Source organism: Chamaea fasciata, unplaced genomic scaffold (assembly GCF_029207755.1).
Source record: "Chamaea fasciata isolate MVZ Bird 193981 ecotype frontalis unplaced genomic scaffold, bChaFas1.0.hap1 SCAF_4, whole genome shotgun sequence".
Taxonomy (NCBI): Eukaryota; Metazoa; Chordata; class Aves; order Passeriformes; family Sylviidae; genus Chamaea; species Chamaea fasciata.
The window spans coordinates 20,883,040-20,909,424 of record NW_027094089.1 but is presented as its reverse complement, the minus strand read 5'-3'; the positions used below and the strand labels follow the sequence as shown (position 1 = coordinate 20,909,424).

The 26,385-nt window shown below is 39.9% G+C and overlaps 1 protein-coding gene across 1 annotated transcript in view; it reads left to right on the top strand.

The window, feature by feature from the left end:
* The window catches only part of ADAMTS12 (ADAM metallopeptidase with thrombospondin type 1 motif 12), a 151,111-nt gene that overhangs the window by 114,119 nt on the left and 10,607 nt on the right, over positions 1-26,385 (top strand). Inside the window, exons 16-20 of the mRNA XM_066181043.1 lie at positions 1,343-1,484; positions 8,736-8,862; positions 16,308-16,518; positions 17,594-18,742; positions 23,313-23,465. Of these exons, the coding sequence (XP_066037140.1) occupies positions 1,343-1,484; positions 8,736-8,862; positions 16,308-16,518; positions 17,594-18,742; positions 23,313-23,465 (1,782 nt within the window). The remainder of the gene's footprint in view (positions 1-1,342; positions 1,485-8,735; positions 8,863-16,307; positions 16,519-17,593; positions 18,743-23,312; positions 23,466-26,385) is intronic.

The following is a 26,385-nucleotide window of genomic DNA, read 5'->3' as shown; positions in this document are numbered from 1 at the left end:
GAGATCACGAGCAGAACCTGCTCATTTGAATGGCAGCAGAATGTGCTGGGGCCCTCAAAGTGGGGCTGGGAAAATATGTATGTTGGTATATAAACCACTATTAATGTGCTGTCTTGAAAAAAAAACATAGTTAAGCTGTTTTGGAGAGAAATAAGCACCTTGCTTTTGAGGGTTGTTCATCCCGCCTAAGAACACATGTCCTGCATTGTACTCCAATATTTGTTTAAGCTGATATAATCTTGTGCTGCCACTAGGACAGGGATCCTGTTTCCTTTAGTTGGTCAGTCCTTTGCCCAAACTTTCTTGTCTCTTGTACCAAATTTGACCAACACATGGCTGTGATGTAAACCTGATCCAGATGAAAAATAGGTTGTCACAAAAAGGGAGCTGATGTCAGGCTGTGAACAGTGAGAGCTAGGGACGGCTGACAGCAGTGACAGCTTACACAGAGCAAGAAAAGCATATGCAGCATTACGTGGATGGGCTAATAGCTTATAGTAAGTGAAACTGACCCAATTAACATCCACAGAGGCCTCGTTCTTTTGCTTCCTTCATGTTGCTTTGTAGATTCTGACTTAAACATAACCAGCTTCTGTCAGTTATGAAAAAATAATTTGGAATTGGCCCTTTGATCTTTGGAAGTATCTCTCATGGCTTGTTTGCATGTATATCCACCATGCAGTTAAAAGAAGTGTTAGGGGTGTGATGGGAGACCACTTTCATACTTTGAATCTCTGGTGAGAAGACAAAATTAACAAGTGCTCAGGCTTCGCTTTTAGTACAATTGGGAAGAAGAGTAAAAGTTCATGGCCGAAGTTGTTTATCCCTTGATGATGTTTACGTTCTCCCTCTCAGTTAAATTTCTTGAGTGCCTCTTCTCAGTTGGAATTTTTCTTCCTAATTCAGAAACACTAGAAAATAATATTAAGGCAGTGTCTGAATAGCATCTGTAATTTTCTCTCTTAATGGTTGTTTTGTAACAGCTATTTCAGAAGGTAGGAAGATAATAATTTGTAATGGGGATAGGCAATAGCTCTTAATCAGCAGCAAAGGGATCCTTTGGATGGACTTTACATTTTCTTTTCTTATAGTCAATAGAATATCAATTATGGTGACTCATTTATTCTCATCTGTGTTTGCAGAAGTGCATGGTAACCAGCTGTGTCTTTGAGAGATTCATGTATGCCACTGTCAACATAGAAGTGGAAATTTTGCAAGTCTGCTTCTCTGAACTGGTAGCAGACTCCAATATGGGCAGCTTTAATTCTTACAGTTTCACACTTTGAGAGCCTTTGACCAGTACATTATTAATTAAACAATTAATAAACCCCACTCTCTCCAGCTACTTTTTCAAGAAACTAACCATGGAATCGAATATGAATACACTGTACGGAAAGAAGAAAGTAATGAGAATGAAATTGGAGAGCCAGAGTATTTTTGGCAATATGGAGAGTGGACAGCCTGCAGTGTTACCTGTGGAAGAGGTAATTCCTCATTTCCTTTTTCTTTTACTGTTTGCCTTCATTGCAGACATAGTCCTCAAAGAGGTAACGTTCTTTATTCTGTATTTAGTGGGAAATCAAGTCACATGGTTACAAAAATAATGTGAAGAATAACTCATTTACTTTGAGGGTAGCAGGTAGCAGAGCACTGGAACAAGCAACCCAGAGAGGCTGTGGAATCTCCTTCTCTGGAGACATTCAAAATCTGCCTGGTTGTGATCCTGTGCAGCTTATTCCATGTGACCCTGCTTCACCAGGGGGGTTGGACTACATGTTCTCCAGAGGTCCCTTCCAACCCAGCCATTCTGTGATTCTGTGAATAATGTATTTTGACTTTTAAATAAAAATTTTTAAAATTATGTAAGTCAAATAGGTTTCTAAAACACGTGCCCTGAAATTATCAGCTTCTGTGTATAAAAAAAAGAAGATATGGTTTTCTTTTCCTCATAATTTTTGTTGATACTGTTCACCACAGCCCTTCTTTCCAGCAATACAAATTTATGACCTACTATTGTTTCCCTATTAAGTCTTTTCAACATAATAATTGCAGAAAATAATCTACATTTCATTACTTGACAAGTAGCAAGTCTTTTTTGTGCGTTGCTCAATAATTGCTTACTTGCAATTAGTCTTGAGAACTTCCATGTCTTTGGCCAGTTTGGCAATGACTTGGGTACCACTGCAAAACCATTAAACCAGACAAGCAGAATCCTACTGTGAAGTAGCATTTAACAACAGGTCTAAAAGTTGGCTTCTGGTAACTCACACAAAATGCTAGCAGAACTTCCTCTGAAGTAGCTAACATCAATGAGATTAAGTTAATATTTGTAGTAAACCAACAATAAGGATAAAGAAACCAAATCTTTACAAAAGTAATTTTTTTTTTAATCCGTCTATTGTGGGAATAATTTTGAAAATGTGAGGAAAAGGTTGTATATGAAGGGAAGTCTGAACTTAGGGGAAAGGAATTGTAGCCTTCTGTCTGAATTAACTCCTGATTTTCATAGGACAGTAAAAGAATTCTGGAGATACAACCCTAACCTTGTTCTTTGGCCATTCTGTACAGTGTGAAAACTGTACAGAAGAGTAGAAGATCAGTGTTACAACCAGACCAATAATGTGAGAGAGCCCTTTTCTAATGCTAGAGTACTGTTAGTGGTTTTTGGTAATTCCTGCTTTTTTGACTACTTTGTGGAAAAAAAGGAACAAACAAGTGTTGTAACAAATCCAAATGTGTTTCTAAAAGTAGTGATGATTGCAGGAGTAACATTTTTAAGTCTCTCCTGTCAGGGAAGACACTAAATGCATTTTCAGTGGTTTGGACAAAAGGCATTTTATGACCTAATTTTATAAGATTAAAAGAAGAACTTTTAGAAGCCTAGTGTAAAATATCCCATCCCAATACCATCCACATATTGGCTAAAAAATATTTTTATATATATAACCAACATATCATAGAAATGTGTGTTCATTCCTATATATGTATGCTTGAGTAGATAGAAACTGTGATATTTTTTTTTGTTTGTGTTTTGCTTAATTGTGTGCTGTAAGTTTTAGTTCTGATACCTGCCTAGTTGTGAGTCATTTTTAATGTAAAATTTGTTGTGATAAAAAGGGGAGAGAAGGGGAATGTGTTAGTAGACTGTTTATTATGCTGTTTTAAAGTTCTTTTTACATTAGCTGCAGTTTTCCCAGAACTGTTTCTCACTAGGTAGATTGTAGCCCTATGTACTCTCTTCTGGCTAACAAAATGTATGATGTGGCTTTGATTTCCAACTGCCACGTGGGTTACTTAGATAGAGAACTGTGGTATGTGAGGTTTTTTCAATTTTTATTTACTAATTGACTTCCTCTGTTTGCTGCATTTGTGCTCTTAAAAAATGTTTTTTGAGCTTATTGCGTTTGTATAAGTACAAATCATGTGTTTCATACAAGGTTATGGACTTGGAAGCATCAGTTGGAAGGGGAATCAAGAGGTGCATCCCAGTTCATGAAGGGCACAGACACCTGACCAGTTCTCTGCATTCCTTCATGGACAAAAGAAAAGAAACTAATAAACCTGTAGCACTCTTTCCTCTGAGATGCAGATGCTTAGGAAAGTAAGTGGACAGGTCTAAAGGAAGATGTAGTTTACTAGTGCAGTGATGCAGTCAGGATGTTTTCTCTCACTCCATGCCCATTAAAACAGAGAAATTCTGGCACAAAGCTCCAATGCATCACTTGGAGCAGGGATAATCTGACATGCCAATCTGCGTGCAGGTCTCTGCAGGTACACCTTTTATTTGGTTGTGCTCTGGTCCATCGGGATGTGGACCAGCATCACTATTCATAGCACCATTACGGTTGGAAAACACCTGCAAGGTCATGGAGTCCAAGCTTTGACCAAACATGACCTTATCAACTAAACCATGACCCCAGGTGCCACATCCAGTTGTTTCTAGAACACTCCCAGGGATGGTGACTCCACCATTTTCCTGGGACCTTGTTCCAATGCTTGACTACCCTTTCAGTGAAGAAGTTCTCCCTGATTTGCAGCTGACTTCCACAAAACTTCCTTCAGGTTGTGAATGATGCAGTTGATTTTATGTGCATGTTCACTTGGTTTAGATTCAGAACTTACTGCTGTTCACAGCTGCACATTTGTTGTACCAAATCACTGGCATTTGAAGTGTTCTTAAAAGTTTATAAGATAAAAGTGCACTGAAGTAGACAAGATCATCTTCTGCTATCGGTGTGCTGCATGACAATTCTTACTGAAGACAAGCCTACAGAGAGATGAATACGAAAAGCTGTATTTATTTAGCCTAATGTTAATGGCAAATAGCTTTTAAGGATTATTGCAATTACCATTTGGTATACAATAAACCAATGTTTTTAGATTAAAAAAGGAGGACCAAGAAAGATAAACTGTTGAACTGACTTTGACAGCTGCAGCCACTGGGAGAAATTGATCCTTACCTAGACTTCTGTTCTCTTGGCAAACCTGGACCTGCCAAAGATCCAGCACAGGTCCTTTTATCACCACTGGTCAAAAACACAACAATAAATCCAAGGGTACTTCAGCCTTTGGTAGCCACAGGAATCAGGACAGTACAAACATATCCTTTCTGGAGCCAAGAAAGAAAATTTGCATTAGGGAATAACAAATTGGGCTACAGGTAGGATAATGGACTGATGCAGGAAAGCTTCATCATACTTAAGAAAAAAAAAATATGGTGTTAACCCTATGGTGCAGCTCCTTACCCAGGGGAAATCTACCTGGAAGAAGTTCCAGTGATGAATAATGACTTTGTAGAGTGAAGCTGTCTCTTCCCAGATTGAACCCAGGGCTGCTCCCTGGACATATTTTCCCCCAGATTCTTGGTCTCAAGGTAGCTCCATGCCATGTCCTGATGCATATCCTTCTCCTTCTGCTGTACTGCAGTGGAGAAACAGAAGATTCAAATGTTCTTGTGGCTTCCTTCATTTCCTTCATGTACTCCCATATGCTGTAGTGTCAAAGAAGTCTCTGGTCAGTCTACTGTAACACCACTGAAAAGGGAAAAAAATACTCTCTGAAAAATCAATGTTTTCTGTAGCAAGTATACCTAATACTGCATGCAGGGAAAAGGAGAGTACATTGCAAAACCTGTTATTCATTTGCAATGTAGAAAATAGATAAGTAATTACACTGCAATCCAGTTCATGGAAAACAAGCATCAAAGAGGATAATTTGTAATAAAAGTCCTAACCTTTTCTCTGTCCTCTGTGCTGGACAAGTTGAATCTCTTCCTGCCATTTGCTTTATGCTGAAAGGAATTGCTTTGTAGTCAGAATGTGTGCACACTGCTGTCCTGCAAACTGCTGCACCCTCTGGACAAGAGCTGTCCCACCCGAGCCTGCTGTCAAGACAGCGGGTAGAGCCTGTAAACTTTTTTATGTGCTGATTAAATTAAATGTGTCACTGAGGTTCTTTTCTAGACCAACTACTTATTATTCCTTCTTTAAATAATCACGGAATGGGTAATGTTGGAATTACAAGTCTAAATAGTTCCTCCTTGTCTAAAGGGTTTAATCTTATTTCTTAGAACCAGCTTTGAGTGGCATTAAATGTAACAAAAAGCATTGCACAGCACAGCTGCAACTAAAGGAGAATATTAGCCAATATAAAAAATTGGTTTCTCCATAGATAGCATCAGTAATTGGCAGATTTTCAAAGCTCTGCAAGAGGACTTAACTCCGATTTTTGGGAGGGGGCTAACTGTTACTTGCCCTCTAAATCCTTCACAACTTTTATAAAGGCTGCTTTGCAAAATTATCTCCAAGTGTTCCTAAACCTGCAATGTTGATTTTAGAATACAAAGGCCATTTGTTTTCATTCATTGTTGTGGGTCTGAGTTTTTATAGCATTGAGAATGTAAAAATTGGCACTTGTATTCTGTGCATAACTTGTGCATGCACAGAATATAATTTGCTCATTCAAATACAAAGTGAACTCCTTGCAGAGGATCTAAGTGCACACAACTCAGGCATGTTCAAATGAGCTCTAAAATCAAACATGTTTTTTGCTCATACACCTTTTATACACTTGCTTGTGATCCTTCATTTCTGTTGTTTACAGCTCAAACTGAGAGCTCTGCAGCATAAAGATTTCCAATCTCTCTTTCAAAGCGTTTCACACCCAGATGATTTGAACTGGTACCTTTCTTTGCAAACCAAGTGAGAAATCAAGATCTGTGTGGGTCAGCCTCACATCTAGTCTTGTGTTAGGGATGAAGTGTCACGGAGAAGTAGAAGGAATCTCTGAGCAGATTTAGTGAAATGAAGATTATTCTCTGATCTGACAATTATCTTCTTTTGTTTCTCCTGTCTTTCCCAGAAATACTTGTAGGGTTTTTTCACAGTGCTGAGATAGTACACATCAGGTGAACTAGTCAGCGTTGAGGTCAGAGATAGGTAAAAGTGGTGAAGGGAGGAAAACAGCTACCTCTCAAAACAGTAGTCCTTAGACTTTAGAATTAAAGTTTGAGTTTCAAATATTACTGACGTTTCAGTATATTTAGAATTTTTAATCTGTGGCTTGAATAGGATACTACCCACTTAATTTATATAACTGTGTAAGTACTTGCTAGGGCAGGGTCAGTAGTGACTAGTTGTTTACTTTGCAGTGTTTTCTAGTTCAACTTGCTCAAGCTGACAAAACCAAATGTTTCATTATGTCATAACATGTAAACCTACATTTATACATGTATATTGATACATGCATATAGGATTCCTTCCAACTTTGGAGCTGAACTGCCAGAGGTTTTGAAACTGCAGTGGATGTTCGCATAACTTTCATAAAGAAGTTGTTTGTTAGAATAAACTAGTTCATTTGTCAGCTGATTATTTTATGAGAATGTACAGCTTCAAAGAAAAACTATTGCAAAGGTTTATAGGGACTTTAAAGTGAATTGCAGCAGCTGAAATGACACAAAAAATTTATCAAAGCCAAAGATTCCTTGTTGTTTGTATTTGTAACAGCAACATATCATGATTTTGAAAGGGCCAGAAACATTTCTGGGAACTGCTTTGTTTACAGCAAGCAGAAAGGTTGCTAAATTTTCTAGTCACATTTATACCAGAGCATAAAAGAGAGCACTGCTCCCTGGGAGTCCAATGCTGAGCCAGAAAGCTTTTTCCTGTTTGAAGTCACCTACAATTAAGAGATCACCATGTCCAGACTTACTGCAGTCTTGCAGCGGCTTCCACACCATGGACCCTGGAGCTTGAATGGCTCAGTCCCTTAATCTTCCCCTACAGGTGACACTAATCACTGTTCTAGAAATCAGCCCTCATAAATGACTGGAGCAAAGTCAGTCATTGAATCTTGTGCTGTAGTCAGTAGTTGTTTTATATGTCTCACTCAGAAGTCTGAAAGTAATCAAAAAGTGAAAGTATTTCCTCAGATACCTGATGTTCTCTGGTGATAAAAAATGGGATATAGGTTTCCACTGGTTTCTATTAAATGACCCAAATCTGCATGCAAAACTCTATTCTGTGTTTTTGAACCAGTGCAGGATTAATGACTGTGTTTGTTGATCCTGCGGGGTTTTTCCAACCTTAACATTTTTGTGATCTTATGAGTATATGTGTTGCAGAGAAATATATTACTATTTCCCAATTATTTTCTATGGATTGCTCTTCCTATCTTTCACAAAGTTTCCCCCACTAGTTATCAGGAGGCCTGAAGAAAGGAAAAGCTTGTTTCCTAAACATACGAAATAATCTAACCTTGATGCCACGATAACAGTGCTGTTAGGTCTTGTGCATCCCAGGAGAAGGATAAAAGTTCTAGAGGTGCAGTGATCTACCATATGTGTATTAATTGCTGTGAATTAATAGCACAGTTAATTTAATGAGAGTTAATAAATGCTTTGTCAGTCTTTTTAGTCCTTAAGATTTGTTTGGACTATTTTAATGCCTCCATATTGGTCTCACTGCAATCTTTCAAATGGTAATATTACAGTACTTCGTTTACATTGGATTGCCACAAGACGTCTGCCTCAAATTATTGCAGAACTATGTAGGAAGGGGGCCCCTGGAAACTGGCTTTCTTTAGATTCACATTACTAGGGTGATGTAGTATTTTGGTTCATGTTTTTTTCTGTTAAATGAGTGGGATTTTGTACAAACGGAAATGTTAGGAAATAACCCAGATTATTTGTATGGATTGTTTCTGTGTGTCTCTTCATCTCTGTGCTTTGCCTCTTGTGCTGAATGCTTTGTATTACTTACTTAAAAAAAAATAAGGCCTTTTTCATCATCGATTCCAGTCAAAATGTATACCAAAATTTCTTGAAAGTTGAATTCGCATTAAGAGTCAGAGGGTTATTCTGTAACTCTGCTTTGTGTTCTGCTCAAACGAACTTATAACAAACTGTGTTTGTCTTCCCAACGAACAAAGCAGCAAAACCAGGCTTGCTGGGAATAACCGGATTCTGCTGTGTTTTCTCTTGTCTGTGGGTAACTCAAGAACCCTTCACAGCCATTTAAACTTGTTTGAGGGCCTGCAGGAGGCCTTTCTGAGGCTAACAGATACATTAAGGAAAGTGCTTTCTAATATGTCACTTGAGCTCTGAGCTGATCCAAAAGGGCTTGGCTTAACCGTTTCAGCTTGAGTGAAGGGTGCACGTACCTGGCCGGTATCTGCAGTTCCTCACTAGCCTGCAGGGTGGGATTACAGCTCCTTGTTTTGTGTGTGTTTCTCCGAAGGGGTGCGGCGGCAGATGGCCCACTGCATGTGGAGGGGGAGCGGAGCCACCAAGAACTCCTTCTGTGACCCAGCAACGCAGCCCCACGGGCGTCAGAAGAAGTGCCACGAGCAGGACTGCCCTCCCAGGTAACTAACAACAGGTTCTGGGGGCTCTGGGGGTGGTAAACAGCGTCCTTACCCCAAGGAAGATGTTCCTGATGCCAGGCTGGAATGGCATCCACGGCCTTCCGTGGTGCCATGGTGAGGGCTGCCACACGCCGCAGAGCAAGGTGCCAGAAACCCCACAGTAAACACATCAGAAGTGAGCCATCCTGAGAGGTTTCTAAGGCAAGTTACTGAGCAGTCTGTGCTGGAAATGGCAGAGATTGTTCTCTCATGTATGTAGATACTATTTTTGTTCACTTCGGGTGTAGGTGTGCCTGAAGACCCCATAGGTTCTTATTTGAAACTCTATTCTTGGCTTAGCTCGAGTGTACTAAGAAGGTGTGATCCAAAAACAGCCTAGTTTATTCCAAAAACAATGCTGTTTCTCAGCATTTTTTATACACTTCTGTGCTTTTTATGAGAGGTGATGAGTGAAAATGCCTACTTCTAAAGGTAATTTTTGTGCTTTCTTTATAACACAGTATTTGGTGTTTTTTGTTACATACCTTCTTATTTTTAACTTTGAGTGAAGTGCAGTTTTCTTCATTCTGTGATCACATGGGAATAGTTCTTTTCCTTTCTCATAACATTGTCTTAATTTATATTCATCTCTGGTTTTTCTGTGCTACCATATTAGTGAGTAGGGTAAGGAACACTAAACATTCCAGGTGCCTGCAGAACTGTACTGCAGTGCTTGTGCAACAGGCACATATTTGCTGGAAGAGGCCAATATTGTTTTTTGTTTCATGCTTTAGGTACTCTGGATTTATCTTCTGTTGTCTTGGAGAGTTGTTTATCATGCTGTTCACAAAGATACACCAGTCTTTCCCTAGTAAATCTAGTTCAATCAGAATGAAATCGAAGCAATGAGTCCTTGGAGTTCATTGTATTGCATTTGCCAGCAGCAAATTTTATGAAACTTTGATGTTAGGAGTTCTGCATGGTTGTTGGTTTTATTAGTTATTTCCAAGTATCTTCACAACAGTATATGATGCTTCTGTGGGAGTTATATCTTCGTGCTTGCAGCATAGACTACCGGCATTTCATAATTCTTCGTAGATTGCCAGGAAATCAATTGACAGTAGACCAAACTTTTTAAAGTACTCGTTAAGAGCTGAGGCTACCCATACGCATTGAGGTGTTTTTTATGGCATATATAAACTATCAATTAAAAAATTCCTCATTAACTCAATTCTTGCCATTTGTTCTAAGTCACAACATTATTCAGATCTGCTCTTAAAAGTGAAGGAGGGGAATTTGTCCCTTGTTGAGCAGATTGCAGAAACCAAACATACATAAACCAAACTTCTGCAGACCAGGCAGAAAAGTTCTCCTGTGCTGACAGCCTGTGATGCTTCTTGAGCTCATTCTGTGCTGCAGAGGAAATCACAAGTCATCCCTTTGAGGGCAGCAAAATTATGGCAAACTGCAGTGCAGGAAACTCATATGTATTTAATTCTAGAGTCATGTTGCATATTTATTTTTCTCTTAGTAACACAAAAGTGACTGTAGGAGCTTGACCAAGGGTCTGAGTCCCTGTTCTGGCTCTCAGCAGGGCCTAATGCCTAAGGAGGAATAAGTCAAATATAAATCAGATTTCTTTGTAATACTCTTCCAGCTTCCAACTGGTTTTAATTCAAGGCATTTCCAGAGGTTTTTATGGCATGTCTAATCAGTAACCTCTAATGAACCTCACTCATCCAGCCTCCATCTGCAGCCTTTAAAAACTCCTATAATATACCACTTCCTCTGCAAGAACTATCACAGCTCTGGTGCCTATGTGAAGCACCACAACATTTTAACTGTTTTGAACCTATTCTTGTGTCAGAAGAGATGGTGGAAAAGAATGGATTATTACTCACTCTTCCCAAGCCCTTCCATTTGTAAATCTGCTCTGTGTTCCAGGCTGTAGACCCAGCTTGAGGATTAGTTGGTGTTAACTTTTCCGCGGCATATATAGCACCTCTAACCCAGACAGATGGTTACTAATCTTCCCTTGAAACCCAAGGCAATTTAATACAGTTTGTTAGTTCTAAAGAAAAAGTCTGAGTACTGGAGGCAGGTGTGACTGTCCCACGTGGCATTATGTGGGATAACTGAGAGTCCATGTGAAGCTGCTGAGGACAAAGTGTTCCATAGAGAAGTGGCTAACTTCTGTGCTAGAGGTGAGGACAGTGCTGTTGAACACAACACTGCAGGAGACCTTTGTTTAGTGCTGCAGACACAGAATTGAAATCATTGGATGACCTTGGACTTCTCAACAGTGAACCAGGTGCTTTACACCTGGTATAGTACATTCTATCTGAAAAATGATGGCTATTCCCCACTGAATCCCACTGATGAAAAACATGCTACTAGACCACTAAATAAGAAATAGATAATATATCAAATAGAAGCTACAGACAAAGAATAAAATGGTTGTGACTCTCACAAACCAGATCTCACTTTATTAATACATTTCAGGAAGGCTGTTTAAATTACAGACTTCTCAGAAGTCTTAACATTCTTGTTTGTCAGCTGATTTGCTCTGTATTTATTTTATGCTTGTTACTACACTTTCTCCTAAAATAATTCAGAGGAAAATGAAAAAAATTAAAAATATCACAATACATATATGCTATGTTTTGATTCAGAACAAAATAAAGGTGGCTGGACAGCTGAGAGTTAAAATGTCATGCAGCCACTCATGTACTACTTCAATGATATTTCTTAGGTGCAGTGCATTGAGACTGTAGCATAAATGCATGCCTTTTCCCACATTTTGCTATGGAGTATGGTTTCCAGTTGAATGTTTCTTTGGTAGGCAGGTATTTAGTCCTATAGGTGTTAATGTTAAAATCAATGGATACTACTTGAAAAGGAGTGAGATTTTAATTACTTATAGCATTGTGAATAAAGTTTTGCTTTCCCCTATAAAGAAAATTGTCTGGAGCCTTTTTAACTTGACTACACACTTGAACAGAGTAACCATAAATAGATTATTTTACAAGTACTTGGAATCTCCTGCTTTTTATCTGTTGTTATTGTGTTGTCCTTCTTGCAGACTGCTTAGTTAACTTCCTACACCATAATAAGAATAGGAAATCTGACTTCTATTCCAATGCACGGAGTGAGAATCCATGACCTGTTGGTAGTTGCTGTGCCTGATGCTGGACAAATACATAATGAAAGCCAATAGTCTCTCTTTAGGTGTGACATGCCATGATGGGAAGGAGGGAACATTCAGCCTCATAGCCCCAAAATCCCATGCTACTGCTTTGTCTTGGTTTAGATAGACAGGTATCTGCCAGGGAGGGTTGGAGTCTCCCTTAAAATGTAAGCCTTTCCCCCTCTTTTCTAAATTATTATAAATTTGCAATTAAAAGGCTATCAGGCAAAGATTTTGGGAGTAGGTATAGCAGTTCTTTATTAGGGATATAAAAATATAGATGTTGTAGTACAGAAGAATAAGCAGACAAATAAACAAACAAGAAATCCTAGAAAACTCTGACAGAGTCAGAAATACAACCTGACACCCTGTTGGTCAGGGTGTTGAAAGCAGTCCAAAGTAAGCCCTCCTGGAGTGGTAGAAGTGGTTCTGTTGGAGTAGAGATGGTCTCGTTGAAGAAAAAGGGTCCAGTAATGGTGAGATGGGTCTGGTCTTCCTCTAGGGATCGGGTGGAAAAACTGGATACCTAGTGGGACTGTGGCTCCTTTTTATCTAGGTGAAGATGGTTTGGCTCCTCCTCCCTGTGTGGAGCAGCTTACAATAGTGCACTGTAATGTGTAATGTCATTGATGAGCTCTTAATGGTCCATTAGCAGAAGACATTCCCATGGAAGTAGTGAAACAATGAAGAGAGATAAGTAGCACTCCACCATCTGATAAGTGACACTGACCCATTTGGGCAAAGATAAGCAATTCTGCTCCACCCAGATGGAATAGAATAATATGCTCTTTACAAAACCCATGACATGCTTTTTCAACAGGATTCACACATCATTCACCACATATTTTCTGTGTGTAGTTGAGGACTGTGTCATGGGCTTTTGGGCTCTGCCAAATTTGTTACAAACATTAAAATCCCAGTTTGTGAGGAAAAGATAAGTCTCATTTGAGGCAGCTGAATGCCACCTGAAAGAATGAGATTTTCTTCCTATCTCTGTCCCAGGTTTGATTGCAGAAGAGTTGAGCACTCACACCTGAAGCTCAAAACTGCCTGAGGTTATGTTTTCACCAGACAGGCTGCTCTATTTTGAGAGTCTGAGGAAAATTAATGTTCATGCAAATTAATTACATAAATTGTGCATTTTGCTTGTTTGTTTGTTTGCTGCCACAATCTTTCCATGCCATGCCTGCCCATGGAGATAAGACAGACCTTTCACTTTGCAGGGATTTGTTGGTGCATATATACTTAAGAACCACTCAGTTGCTGTAGCAGTAAATGCCAGAGGTAGAATCAGAAACCAGAGGTAGGAACTGGTATTGGGTGATGACTCCCATGAGGCTCCCATGAGTTTCCACCAGCTTGTCCCAGTCTCTCACCTCAGTCTTCAACTTGACCGGCAGATGCAACAGCTTGGTCATTTCATCTCAGAAGTTGCCTATTTAGAGCTCAGATTGCTGTGTTAATTCTGGATGTGTGTTTGGCAGTCAGATCCAGTTTTGGTTATGCCTCAGCAGTGTGAGGAGTCAGCAAAAGCTCCAAGATAAGCAGAGTTTTGCAAAGCAGTCACTCAGGTGCTGTTCTCTTCTCTGTGGTCCAGAGGCTGCTCTGGGGCATCCTGTACCAGAACAGACAAATGGATGTTGGCTGTTTTGCCATACTTGCTTTGCCTTTGGTTGAGATGCCACAGCTCAGGTCCTCTAGCAAGAAACCACAAAGAGACAGGAGCACAGGTGATTCCATGTCAGGTTTCTGACTCTTGGATGTTTAAGGCATATGTATTACCCTAGGATGAAAATAGGAGAACACAACATCAAAAATTCCAGTTACTGATAAGAGTAAACTTCCAGTTGGAGCAAGTTTTTTGAAGTTACTTGCACTGAGTGATGAAGAAGTGTACAGAAAAAATTACTTGGCTGACTGTAGTTTTATTTTGAAATGAAGATGGAATAGGATAAAATCTTAATTCTGGGACTTTCTAACTGTGGAGCACCTGACTTTTTTGACTACTTCCACAGCTTTTAAAAAGTGTTTTGTGTGCAACAGTTAATCACACACCATTACTGCTGCTCAAGATAGATTCTGCGGTAAGCTCTGATAATTTATTGCTTGGAGTTTGGTATTTCAACATGCCAGTTGTTAAACCCTCAGTCAAAGCCATTTGAAAATGCTGAGGGGGAGGAGGTGTCAGTTTAGCATATCTGTACTTTGAAATATGTAATCTGGTTCCATTAAAATTAATAGAGCAATTCATGTATTTATGTTCCATTTGTGCAAAAATGTCAGCAATTTACAAGATTATAGAAGAGATAAAATTGTAAAGAAGATGCAAGAGATGATAACAACCCTGAAATGGCTTGATTCAGGTGGTTATAATTTTTTTTTTTCTGTGTTCTGCTGAGGTGTACTTACTTTTTCTATTTTCTTCTTAAAGTTCCTTTGTTGTTTGCAGACCTGGAAAAACAAGAAACAATCTGAAGGAAGGCAGGAGGAGGAGAAAGATATTTTGGGTGGTTTTTTAGTTTAATTTAGTCCAGAGACTTTACCACTGGGTTGTGGTGGCAGTGGTCTGCATTCTGGAGCAAAGCTGTCGGTGCCATGAAAGTTTGGAGTAACTTAAAAGGAAATGCTGTGTGTATAGATTACCAAACAGAAAGAAGATAGATGTAGGTACCACAGAGAGGACCAGATGGCCGCACAAATAAGCTGTATTGTGGCTTGATGGCTCTGAGTCTTGGTTGATTGGGTTGTTTTTTCTTTAATTATTAGGAATAGATACCAGTGTCTTCCACATCACTGGCAGCTCATTTGCAATGGAAGTAAAAATTAATTAAGTAGCATGGAAACTAGAGTGGGAAGGGGAAAGGGGTTATCAGCTAAGACCAAGCATTATAAACTGCTATAAATCTGGATGCTGAACTTCGATGTATTTATCAGAATAGGATTATTTTGTCTCTTAAGTTCATGGACCTTAAAATGAAAAAGAACCAAAACCAATAAATGCTATTGGTTATAAGTTGGAAGCAATTTTTTCTGCCTTTTTTTCTAGAAAGGTGTTTTTTAAATATATTCCTGATTTGTTTTCATTATAAGGCTTTGCTGAGACCTCCTTGAAAACTCTGGAACAAGCAATACTGTTTAGGAGCTTTTGTGGCTTAGAGTTTAGAGCTGGGCCAGATTTTTTATGCAACACCTTGAAGTTGTGTTCTTGCTTGGAGCATGCTTAAACTGAAGGAAAAAGGCTTTTCTTGGTTTGATATTTTTCCTTCTTTTTTTAAACTATGAAGATAAATCTTTAGGTAAATGTCACAGTTGATGCCTATGCTTCTCAAACTGTACAAACCCAGAAATTTTTTCTCCCCTTTCTTGTCATGGAAGGCAGATATGCAGGTGCACAATCTGCTCCGGATCAGCATGAGAAAAAATAGTTGGATGATGCTGGAGAAATGCTAAGGTGAACCAAATGTAAAGAGAGCAGCTCTGGTTGGTAAGGTATTTTGCATTGGCAAATACTGTTCTAGAGGAAAGAGTTGCCCTTAGTTTGGTGGAAAATTGCATACCACAGTATGAAAGACTGACTTTAATCATGACAGAGACACGTGAAGGACTTGTTTCTGCATTGTGAAGGAATGAAATACAGAGAAGTGCAGCCTGGTGCAGACCTGGACACCATGCCCAGAGGGACAGTGATGCAGGGCACTAATCCCATGCAGCATAGCTCTGACCAACCTGTTTTGGGGCTGTGGGCTTCCCCTAATGGAACAGGCCCTGTGGAGGTAACCTTCATGGAGAGCCAGTTTGAGCATTTGTTACTGGCTGCTTAGACATGGTTAAAGGGACCTTTTCCACCTCTGTGCTGTCATTTCAGACTTCCCAGTGATTCCCATTTGTTAACTCTTCTGTACTGAGGTAGCAATAAACAGAAAAACAATAGGGTAGAGTAAATAGAAAACTTGCTTTTGTAGATTTGCTAGCAGTTTCTCAAATTTGGATTTGAAGGACTACCTACTCAGTAGATTTTTACACTTTATTTGAGCATAACACTTAGTGCCTACTTCTATCTGGAGATCCTGCCTACTTCTGTCTTCTCTCTTTCACTGACTGGCTGGTAGTACAGCACGGGGTGGATGGGAGAGCTTGAGTGATCTGAACTTAATGTGAAGAGTATGTATCTGAGCCCAGATTTTAAATTACTGGCTCTTTATCTTGCAGCCTCTGACCTTTTCTTCGGTGTGCTTGTGGTGGGTTGTTTTCTGATGTTTTTCACCCTGCTGGTTTTCAGGTGGTGGGCAGGGGAATGGCAGAAATGTTCGACCACATGTGGCCCAACAGGCCAGAAGAAGAGAACTGTTCTTTGCATCCAGACAGTGGGATCTGATGAACAGGCACTGGATGTCACCGAGTGCCAGCACCTGCTTAAACCAAAGACCCATCTGTCATGCAACAGGGATATCTTGTGCCCATCTGACTGGACAGTAAGCAACTGGACTGAGGTAAACTTATGTCAGCTGAAACACTGAACTTTTTCTCAAAATGACCTATTATAGTCAGAGTTATTATTATTAGAGAGGACCAGTGACCTGTTGTTTTGCCTTTTCAACTTTTTTCTAAAATACTTTTTTATTATTTAATATTGTTCACAAATCCTTTTTGCAGGGAAAAAAAAAAGCAGCCCTGCTTTCTAAAGACTTTAGGAAGTGTTGCATGTTAACTTGCTGAGCTTTTGGGACTGTAGAGCATAGTGTGCTTAGTGCCAAAGAGTTTGTGAGAGAGCAATGGCTGCTGGGGGCCAGACTAGGGGGAGGACTACTGTCATCTCTGTAGGTCAGCAAAGCGTTTTTAAATTCTTTACATTTATATGTCTTGCATCCAAGACTCTTGCCTTTTTCCCCATAGCTTTGGGAACATATGGGCATTGTACAAAACAGCACCAGAAGAGAGGTTCAGGTTGGACACTGGGAAGCATTTCTCTACTGGGAGGGTGGTCCCACACACTTGTTTATAAACAACAGTGCTCTCATTTAAATGGAAGCCAAGTTGGCTACCTAATTTTGGTAGTCTCTAACTGGGGAGAGACATGCTAGTAGCAGCAGTTCATGGTTGTACTAAGACTGAATGAAAATCCATTTCATAAAGTCAGCGAGGGTCTGTGAGCTGGCTGGATCACCAGCCACAACAGGTTTGTGGCACTGAGCAGCATTGAGCCAGTCAGGTGTGGGTTTGATTCCAGACTTTTAGTCTGTATTTTTATAAATCTGGTGGAAAAGGTATTGGCTGGATGACTCTGTGAGTCAATGAAGAAATCAAATTCTGTCAATACTTTGATATTTTGTCTTTATTATGTAGTCTGTTTTCACTACTATTTCCCTGAGGTGACATTTACTGTCAAAAAATTTGGAAAGAACTCCATGGTAGCAGAACATCACTAGAATGACAGGCTTATTCTTCAGGAAAAGCTTTGTAATTGATTTTTTGTCATGGTGTTTCTTTATTATAAACAAATGCCATCTGATACTTCTGTGCAGTGGAATGAAGAAGGGAGATACATTCATTCTGTTTCATTTGCAGTGCACAGTCACTTGTGGTGGTGGGATAAGGACTCGTAATGTCACTTGTGCCAAAAATAATGATGAGCCATGTGATAGTTTCAAGAGACCAAACTCTAAGGCCCTGTGTGGTCTTCAGCAATGCCCTTCTGCTGGAAGATTTCTGATGCCCCCACAGGCACCCAGAAGAGGCAAGATCATAATCAGAAAAACAACCACTGATCCTGACGGAAGTCTTCCTCGCAGAATACCCAGGCCATACCCCAGGTTCCATACAACAACAAAAATATCCAAGCATGAAAGTGTAACTCCCTGTTTGCCTACATCCTCTGGTTTGGTCAATGTCTCAGGAAAAGAGGGAGCAGCCAACAGGACATCACAAAATAATTTTGCTGAATCAAGTGATGATTACAATTACCCGATTGTTTCTACTGAAAATAGCTCATATGAAAATAGTACTTCACAGCCTTTTCATAACAGCTTAACTACAGAAATTATAAGGCATGCTGAAAACACTTCTAAAAGTGAGCCAGTTTCTACTTCAGAGAGTGAGATGCAAAGAAGTAAGGATACTCCTGTTTCTTCTTTCACCAGTAATCCGGAAATAACATCCAGCTATGATTACTTAACTGAGGAATCTGACAACACTGATGGGCCACTTGGAGTCAGCAAGAAAACAGCTGATCTCTTTTACAGCACAGAACTCAATCCTGAAATCAGGATCAGAAGCACAACCTTGGATACTGCCTCTCCTGTTACTCAGAATGAGAGTGTGACTTCTCAGTCCCCACCAGCATCTCATCACCCAGACCCTTCTGTGCTCGATCCTGTTAGGAGAGCAGCACACGGGCTGGCATTTCCAACAGCAGCAAACTATGTCAATCTGCAAGTGGATGTGCCTGTTGTAGAGGTAACTACCCCACAAGCACTGGTTACAGAAACACCCACAGAGCTTGCCTGTGCACCTAGAGACCAGGCTGACAGCAGAGAAGAAATAAAGCTGCCTGACACCATAACCACCAGCACACAATCCTCAGCTCCCAGGCATGTTACGAACAACCAAAGTGCAGCATCTGAGGATGTTTTAATGAATGTCACAGACAACACTCATGTAATAACATCCAACAGTTTGCCAAGTGATGCCTACTGGATAGTAGGCAACTGGAGTGAGGTAAGTTATCTTTTGCTCATAAGAAGTGGAGGGTGTGAACAGCTGTCTGAAACAATGCTGAGGAAATAAAGCTTCTTAGATTGACACCATTTTCTGAAATCAGTATCATACATATGAAATACTGTATCACAAAAAAGTGGTAACTTTTGGGATATCTAAGATTAGATTGCTTACAGAGAATGAATTTAGTCATCATGGGGCCTGGCCATATTTTACAAACTTTTATTTAATACTCTTCCACTGTAAAGTTTTATTTTTATGTAAACAGAGTTCCTTTTATGCTAATGAATTTTATATCCTTGAATTCAAGATACCTAAAATGAGAGATGTTGGTGTCTGAGCTAATCATCTCATTTTTGGATGGCCTTTTTTACCAAGCTAAAGAGGGCCAGATCTGAAAACCTCCTAGTGCTGATCTGCCCCCATGTCTCATTCTCTGATAGAGAATGCTATCAAAGGTCTGTTTCTGTGTACCTGTTTTTCCTTGGGTCTGCTGGGAATGGTGCAAAGCTATAGAAATGCAGAAATTCAGGCCAGAAAGGACAGCATGAGATGACTAAGTGTATCCCATGTCAGTGGAGGCATATCTAGACCCCCAGGGCTGTGTTGCAGGCAGACAGTGGGTAAGACCCCTGCTCTGTCCCCAGTGCATCAGCACTTTTTCAGGACATGCACCGCTGAAGGCAGTTTGAACTTGCATTGTATGCCTTCCTGTAGTCAGCTTAGAATGGCCTTAGCATCCCATATTCTAGTAGGACAGGTGAAGCATTCCCTCCTGCACACACCCCTGTAAGAGAAGACCTGCTTTTAGATCTGCTTGGGTGCAAGACCCTACAAGAGAAAATCAAGGGAATGGTTGTGGCCCCAAGCCCCCATGGCCTGAGCAAAGGCCTGTCACGCAGAGATGCTACAGTCTGTCCTACTCATTCATCAACCACCTTGAAATGTTTTCCTTCTACATAGACAACATCTTCCATACTGAAAAAGAGGATTCTCTTTTTTTATATGCAGACTGTGGAGGGAAATTATCTTATTCATAACTCTTTTCAGGTCTGACATCTAAATTCTTTGGAGATTTTCCTTTTGTTCTCTGAATATCTGGGGATGTCATTGCACTTGTCTGGTCTTGCTTCAGTTTCATCATGTATTTTTTATCAGTGATGTTCGTTATGGCCCCAGGGGACATATGGTATATAAAATTGAGTAATTACTATAATTTTTTTTTATTACCCTCTTCGTGAACGTAGAAATGAGATTTGTCTTGTTTTGTAACCCTCTTGCTTTATTTATTCAATTTGTGGTCCATTGTAAGCCCTGGATCCCTACTACAATATTTCTAGATCAGCAGAAGTTCTCAATTACATTTGGGAGCTCTGTGTGTGTATATATGTGTGTGTGTGTATGCATAAAATGTTGTCCCCAAATGTAGTATTTTGCATATGTTTTCTTTTTTTAATTTCAGGCTACTGCTTTCTTACAGTTTTTATTGGGGTGAGGTGTCATTGAATTCAGATTTCAGCATTCCTGCCTAGTCTCCCAGCTTCTTCAAATGTCTTAAATGCATGTTGTCTTTCCTCATTCAGTTAGTTAATGAAATGCTGAAGAGAGCCCGGCTTTGGACAGAACTCTGCAGAACCATGTTTGAAATGTCTGTTCATTTTGACATTGAACCACCGAGAACCACTTTATTACAGTTTTCCAGTTAGTTGAACACCAATCTTGTAATTATTTCACCTAAATCATGTTTCCATTTGCTAAAAGAATGCTTTGCACAATCACATAAAAATGCATCACACCAGCCAGCTCCTTGTTTTCATTATGGCATGTTCCCCTGTCAGAAAAGGATATTAGACTCAATTGAAATATTTCTTCTAGACAGTTCCATGTGGGCTTTTCTGTTGCGTGATCATCTTTGTTAGTATTTGCCATTTTGATCTTGATTGTTTAATAATTTGGTTTTTATCTTCTTGTGAAGTCAGTTTGGGTGTAGCATTCCACTGGACCACAGATAGGGCCTTTTATTTTCGTAGAGATAAACTGAAAGGTGTTCTTATCTAATCCTTTGGGACTTTTCCAATCTATTATAAAAATTAATTCTCAACAGTTCAAAGATTTTTGAATGAACACTTGAATGAATGTAAAGATAAGGCTAGTGCATTTGGTTTCACAAAACTGATGAAGTAAGTCAATTTGAGAAGACTTAATGCATCTAACTTTGTTATTCTTTAGTAATTTAGTAATCTTTTGCTGCTCTCATTCAAGCTGTTTCTTGTTAAAATAAACTTTATGGGAAGTGTGGCACATTGAACTTCATTTTTCAAATTTGAAGAAGTGATGAAAAAGAATTTATGGAGTCTCTATCTTTGGAGATATTCTGGAGCCATCTGGACATGGTTCTGGGCAAGTGCCTGTAGGTGGCCCTACTTGAGCAAAGGTCCTTTCTGATTTCAGCCATTCCATGGTTATGTTAATTAAGTCAGCTTTTCTCTTTCTCATTAAATAAAAGTTAGCAATTTCACATATACACCTAGAGTCTGACATTCTCAGAACCTTTTCTTTTTGTTCATTACTTGTAATTAATTTTCCATCTACGATTTTCTGACTTTATTTTTTGCTCTTTCTGTTTGCCCAGCATGAGGAAAACTTTAAATCTGTTTTTAGATTACATCTCTCCAAGACATTGGTAGTTCAAAGTCACTGCACCTACCCTGATGTCTTGTTGTGCTCTCTCCTTTTTAGTAGCTGCCAATATTTTGACATTGCTTTGCTCTGCAGGAGATGTCTGTACTAGTAAATAAATAGTGCCACGAACAGTGATAGTCACTGAGGTGGAAAGGTGTGACATGTCCCATTACAGAGCTGGCACTTGCCCCCTCAAGGGAGAGCACCAATTTGAGTAAGGCAGAACAGTGCCCAGTTCCACTGGTGCTTGTCTGTAACTTTTACTTCCTTTCCTACTACTTTCCTGGGCCATTCTGTGCTGTCACATTTCCCTTTCTGAGAGCTTTTTGGGTAGCAAAGACACTCAATTACCACCAAAACAGCTCGTTCTAAAAGTCCCTTTGCTATAGGTTGTGTAAAGTCACCAGCACTTTCTCCCTCTGACTCTGTGACCAACATCTGCTGTACCAAGTGGAAGTCTTGGTTCCCAAATGACTAGGGGAAAAGTAGTATATCTTCAGAACCTTACTTAGCAGTCAAGAAACAAACAAAGAACAGTAAAGAAAGCTAAGGCTTTATCCTGAAGCCATTTGAAGTACCATGCCTTTCTCTCTTGACCCTGCACACAACAGGGCTGGAAAGAATCCTACTGTTTGACCTTCCTCAGACAAGAACATAAATCTTCCTCAGTGCGATCTGCCCAGCATCATCCATGGAGCCATCTTCACTTTTCTCACGTGTGCTCAGAATGGGGCTTTAGTCAAAGACTAAACATCCCTTCACTGAAGGCTTGCTGTTGTCAGACTGATATGGCAAAGTTGGGGAAGGCGTCAAGCCATCAGAAAGCAAGACAAGGGCAGTCTGCCCTCTCAGTCAGAAGAATTGTCTTGGATAGGTGTGTCACAAGGCAAAACTGTACAGTGGTATGCAGTTTACTTTAACAGGACCTTTGTGGCCACTTTGACACACGTCCCAGGAATCGTCATGAGATCAAAAATCTCCAGTGTTGATTTTTTTCCTGCCTTATCTTCAGCTTAAGTTTACTTATTTTTCCACTTACTCAGCATTCCATATTTAACTTTCCCACTTCCACACAGGGAGTTCAGACCACACAGTACCATATGCTCTCTTCATCATTTTGCTGACTTAACCCAAGATTATTTATGCTGTTTCTCATTCCAGCTGTAGGCTGCTTAGTGCGTGTTGGGTTTGGCTCTACATGTAGAGTTCACTGACCCTCCCTTTCTAAGGCAGAAAAAAGCACACGGGTGTCTCCAACCACTTTTCAACCTCTTCTGCTCCAGAATACAGTGTTTGGGTTTTTTTGTGAGGAGCATGCACTCTTGGGATATGGAATGGAATAATCAATATTCCCTTTCCTCAGACCCAAAAATCCTCCCAGATGTTGAAAACACTCAACCACTTCCTGAATTAATAATTTAGAGAAACATTTTTCTGTACAGTTTTCCTAAGGTTCTCACATATTTATTTAAGATTTTCAGAATCATGCACTCAATTAGCTGACTATCTCATCAGCAGTGTTAGGGGTAGAGAGTGAGCAATGCAGAAGGTTGGATACAATTACATTTTACTTTGGATCCCCAAAGGTAACAGAAGAAAACAGTGGAACAGCTGGTACAGATTAGAATGTCTTGGTAAGCAGGAGTTTGCCAAAAAAAAGAAGTGCATAGTATAAATCAGGATTGGTATCGTCTTTAAAAACAAACAAAAAAAAGCCCTCCTTCAGAATATTAGGTAAAATTTTTGTGAATTTCAAATCTTCTTTCAGGTATCTCTGATTTATGTCATCTAAAATGTCTCTAGGTATATATTTAGGTTCTAAGATTTTTTCCAGAATGATGTACTAACGTTGACTTTGCCTCTGGGTTTTCTTCTTGCCCTTGTGCAGTGCTCTGCAACCTGTGGAATGGGGGCTTTCTGGAGACATGTGGAGTGCAGCAGCAGGAACACATCTCGCTGTCAGGACATGAAAAAGCCTGATCCTGCAAGGAGATGTTATCTCCGCCCATGTGCTAGCTGGAACACAGGAAATTGGAGCAAGGTAACTTCATTCAGAGTTGTGTATGAACAGTAAGCTTGCAAATTTCAGTGGGTATAAAATTCTAAATACTTCATTTTAAAAACAATTATTTACTCAGTGAATGCACACATGATTACCAGTTGACCATTCAGCACTAATTTCCTGACCAAGTTATATCTGGAAACACATCTGCTGTGAATTTTGTTCTTCCTGTGGTGGGTTGTGCTCATTAACTCTTGCATCTAGAGCCAAAGTCCCTGCTCATGTTCTATGGAGAAGACAGGGCAAAGCTGTACATAGTTGCTTCTGGCATCTTTTTAATCTCTGCCTCCAGAGGCATATCCTAATTTTAAGAAGCAGTGGGAATTTGGGAGAGGGAGTTGTCATGTTCCTATTCATCCTTGTCACCATGTACTGTCTCTTATACAACATGGTCTGTTTCCCATTCACATCACCTCTAAGTTTTACCATTTAAAAAAAAAAAATTGTACTGGAGAGAATGCCTGCTGTGTGTAGGATTCTGTTTGGTCCTGTCTTGGTTTGGGAAGACAGGTATCTGCCAGGTAAAAGCTGGAGTTTCCTTTGGAATGGAGAGTGTAAACCACCCTCCCCCCCCTTTTTTTCCCCAATTATAAATTTACAATCAGAGGCTCTTAGGCAAAGATTTGGGAAATAGGAATAGCAGTTCTTTACTAGTATGTATTACAAAGCAAAAACAAAAAAAAAAAAAAAAAAAAACCAAAAAAACCCCAAACAAAAACAAACAAACAAAAAACCAACCAAATAACTACAGCATTACTAACAAAAGAAAGCAGTACCAAGAACCTTGAGGGCTTTGTTTCACAAAACCCAGCGCAGTTTGGTTTCTGTGCCCCTGCAGGATCCTCAGAACACCAAGCTGAAACAGTGGAAAGTCCCGGGCTGGTAGCTGGGATGGCAGGGTGTCCCGGCAGGCAGGGGCAGGATGTCCCGGCAGCGCAGGGGGTGCAGGGTCACACTGTAGCAAGAGGAGCAGCGCCGAAGAAGCCGAAGGCGAGGCAGGGCCTGGACCAGCTCCCGCGGGTGGCAGAGAAAACTCAGGATTCAGGCCGAAGCAGTGATAGTAGATTTCCCAGGACTGGATCCCTTTGGCCACAGTGAAACTCTTCCAGCCAGCAACAGCCGTTCTCTCTCTTCCCAAACACCGAAAAAAGAAGATCCCGCAGCTGCCTCAAGCTCTGTGTTTTACCTGCATTATCTCCCCCTTCCAACTTTGTTCACTTTTTTGTTTCGGTTAAGTACTCTCAAGTATCCAACACTTGGTCTCCTTGGTAACTTCTGGGGAAAAAATTCTTTAGAGAAAGAAGGAGCAAACCTAACCCCCAACAGGTCCTAGTTTTGTACCCATGGCCTGGTAGAGGAACAGAAGAGTATCCAGGGCGCTAAGTGGAATCCAAAGAATTGTGCTTGAGTCTCATTTTGGTATTTTAACTTGTGTAAAGAACAGCTGGAAGGATTTCAATGACTTCTTGAAGCTTATTACATTTTGTCTTCATGAAGTCTGAAAACTGAGTTTCAAACCACAGGTTATTTTTGAAAACTAAAAAGAAATAAACTACAAAAGTCTGTTTTAAATATTGTTGATTCAATAAGAAAAAGATAGGTGTCTCAAACTTTTGTAGTACAGATCATTTCTGTGGACAGTATTGTTGCCATTGGGCTAGAGGGCAGATTGATACAAATAAAAGATTATAGTTACAAAACCTGTGTTATTATTGAGCTCTTAGACATAAAATTGATTTGCACAGGAATTACATGCCTCTTTGGAAAGTTCAGGAAAGGCCAAGGCATTACATAACTACATTTAAGCCTTTGAAATTAATTTTAAAAGATACATAGACATCCTGCCCTCCCAGCTGCAGTAGGGCAATTTCACCTTCACTTTTTCTTCATAAATGTCATTGCTCTTGCAAAAAGTGAATGATTGTCATGTCACAAAAAATAGCTAGCAATCAGATTTAATGGTAAAATATAACAGGAAGCAATTTTTTTTAAATGTCAAATCAGCTATGAAACAAATTTCGAGCAACAGGCTTCTCCTATCAGATTTGTGTTACCCTCCTTATTTTCCATCAAGTGAACTATACAAACCTAATTACAGTTCCATATATAAAAATGGCTAAATTTTGCTTGCTTTACAAGTGGCAGTTGTTTTTTGTTATTAATTTCAAACATTTTTAAGACATGTCACATCAAGATGTCTGGGTTCCCTGCTAGTGCAGTAGAGCTTTTTCTGTTCTTCTACTCTCATTTCATTTTTCCCCTCCCCTAAAAGAAACGTGCTTCAGACTAAATCTTAGAGTCTGTGTTTAATGCCAGATATAACTGAGATATGTTTTGTTGTTGTACTCAGTTCCTTAAGCAGTCACTTCTGGCCACTGTTTCTATCCAGAGAGACAGGAACCTGTCCTGTGGACAAGAGTCAGGATTCCCTTTCCATCCCTTCTTCATCTCCTAGGGGAAGTACAACACTCAATTTCCTTGCTCAACTGAAGGATGCTTATTTATGCAAAGGAGAACAGCATCAGTTGCTATTGCATCATAGTGATAAAGGTGTAAGATGATCTGAGAAGCTTTCAGTGGTGCAGTTGGAATTGGCTTTAATTCTCCTTTAAGACAAAATATGTATTTTTCCTTATCCCTGGAGTAGCAAATTCAGTTCTTCCTCAAGAGCAGGAAAGTTCCTGAATTTTGGTGCCTGGAGACAGGACCTGGTAAAGCTGCATGAAGCTTGGAAGAAGCTCTGGCTAAAAAAAGGAGACTGGAAGGGTTCACTTAGCTCCTCAGCAGAGCTCTAAGCTGAGCATGTGATTTCATAGGCTGTGAGTGAGGCTTAGGGTGCCTCTCTCTTCCCTCCCATCCTCTCAAACTGAGGCTGCTCTTGGGGGTATTGGAATCTCCT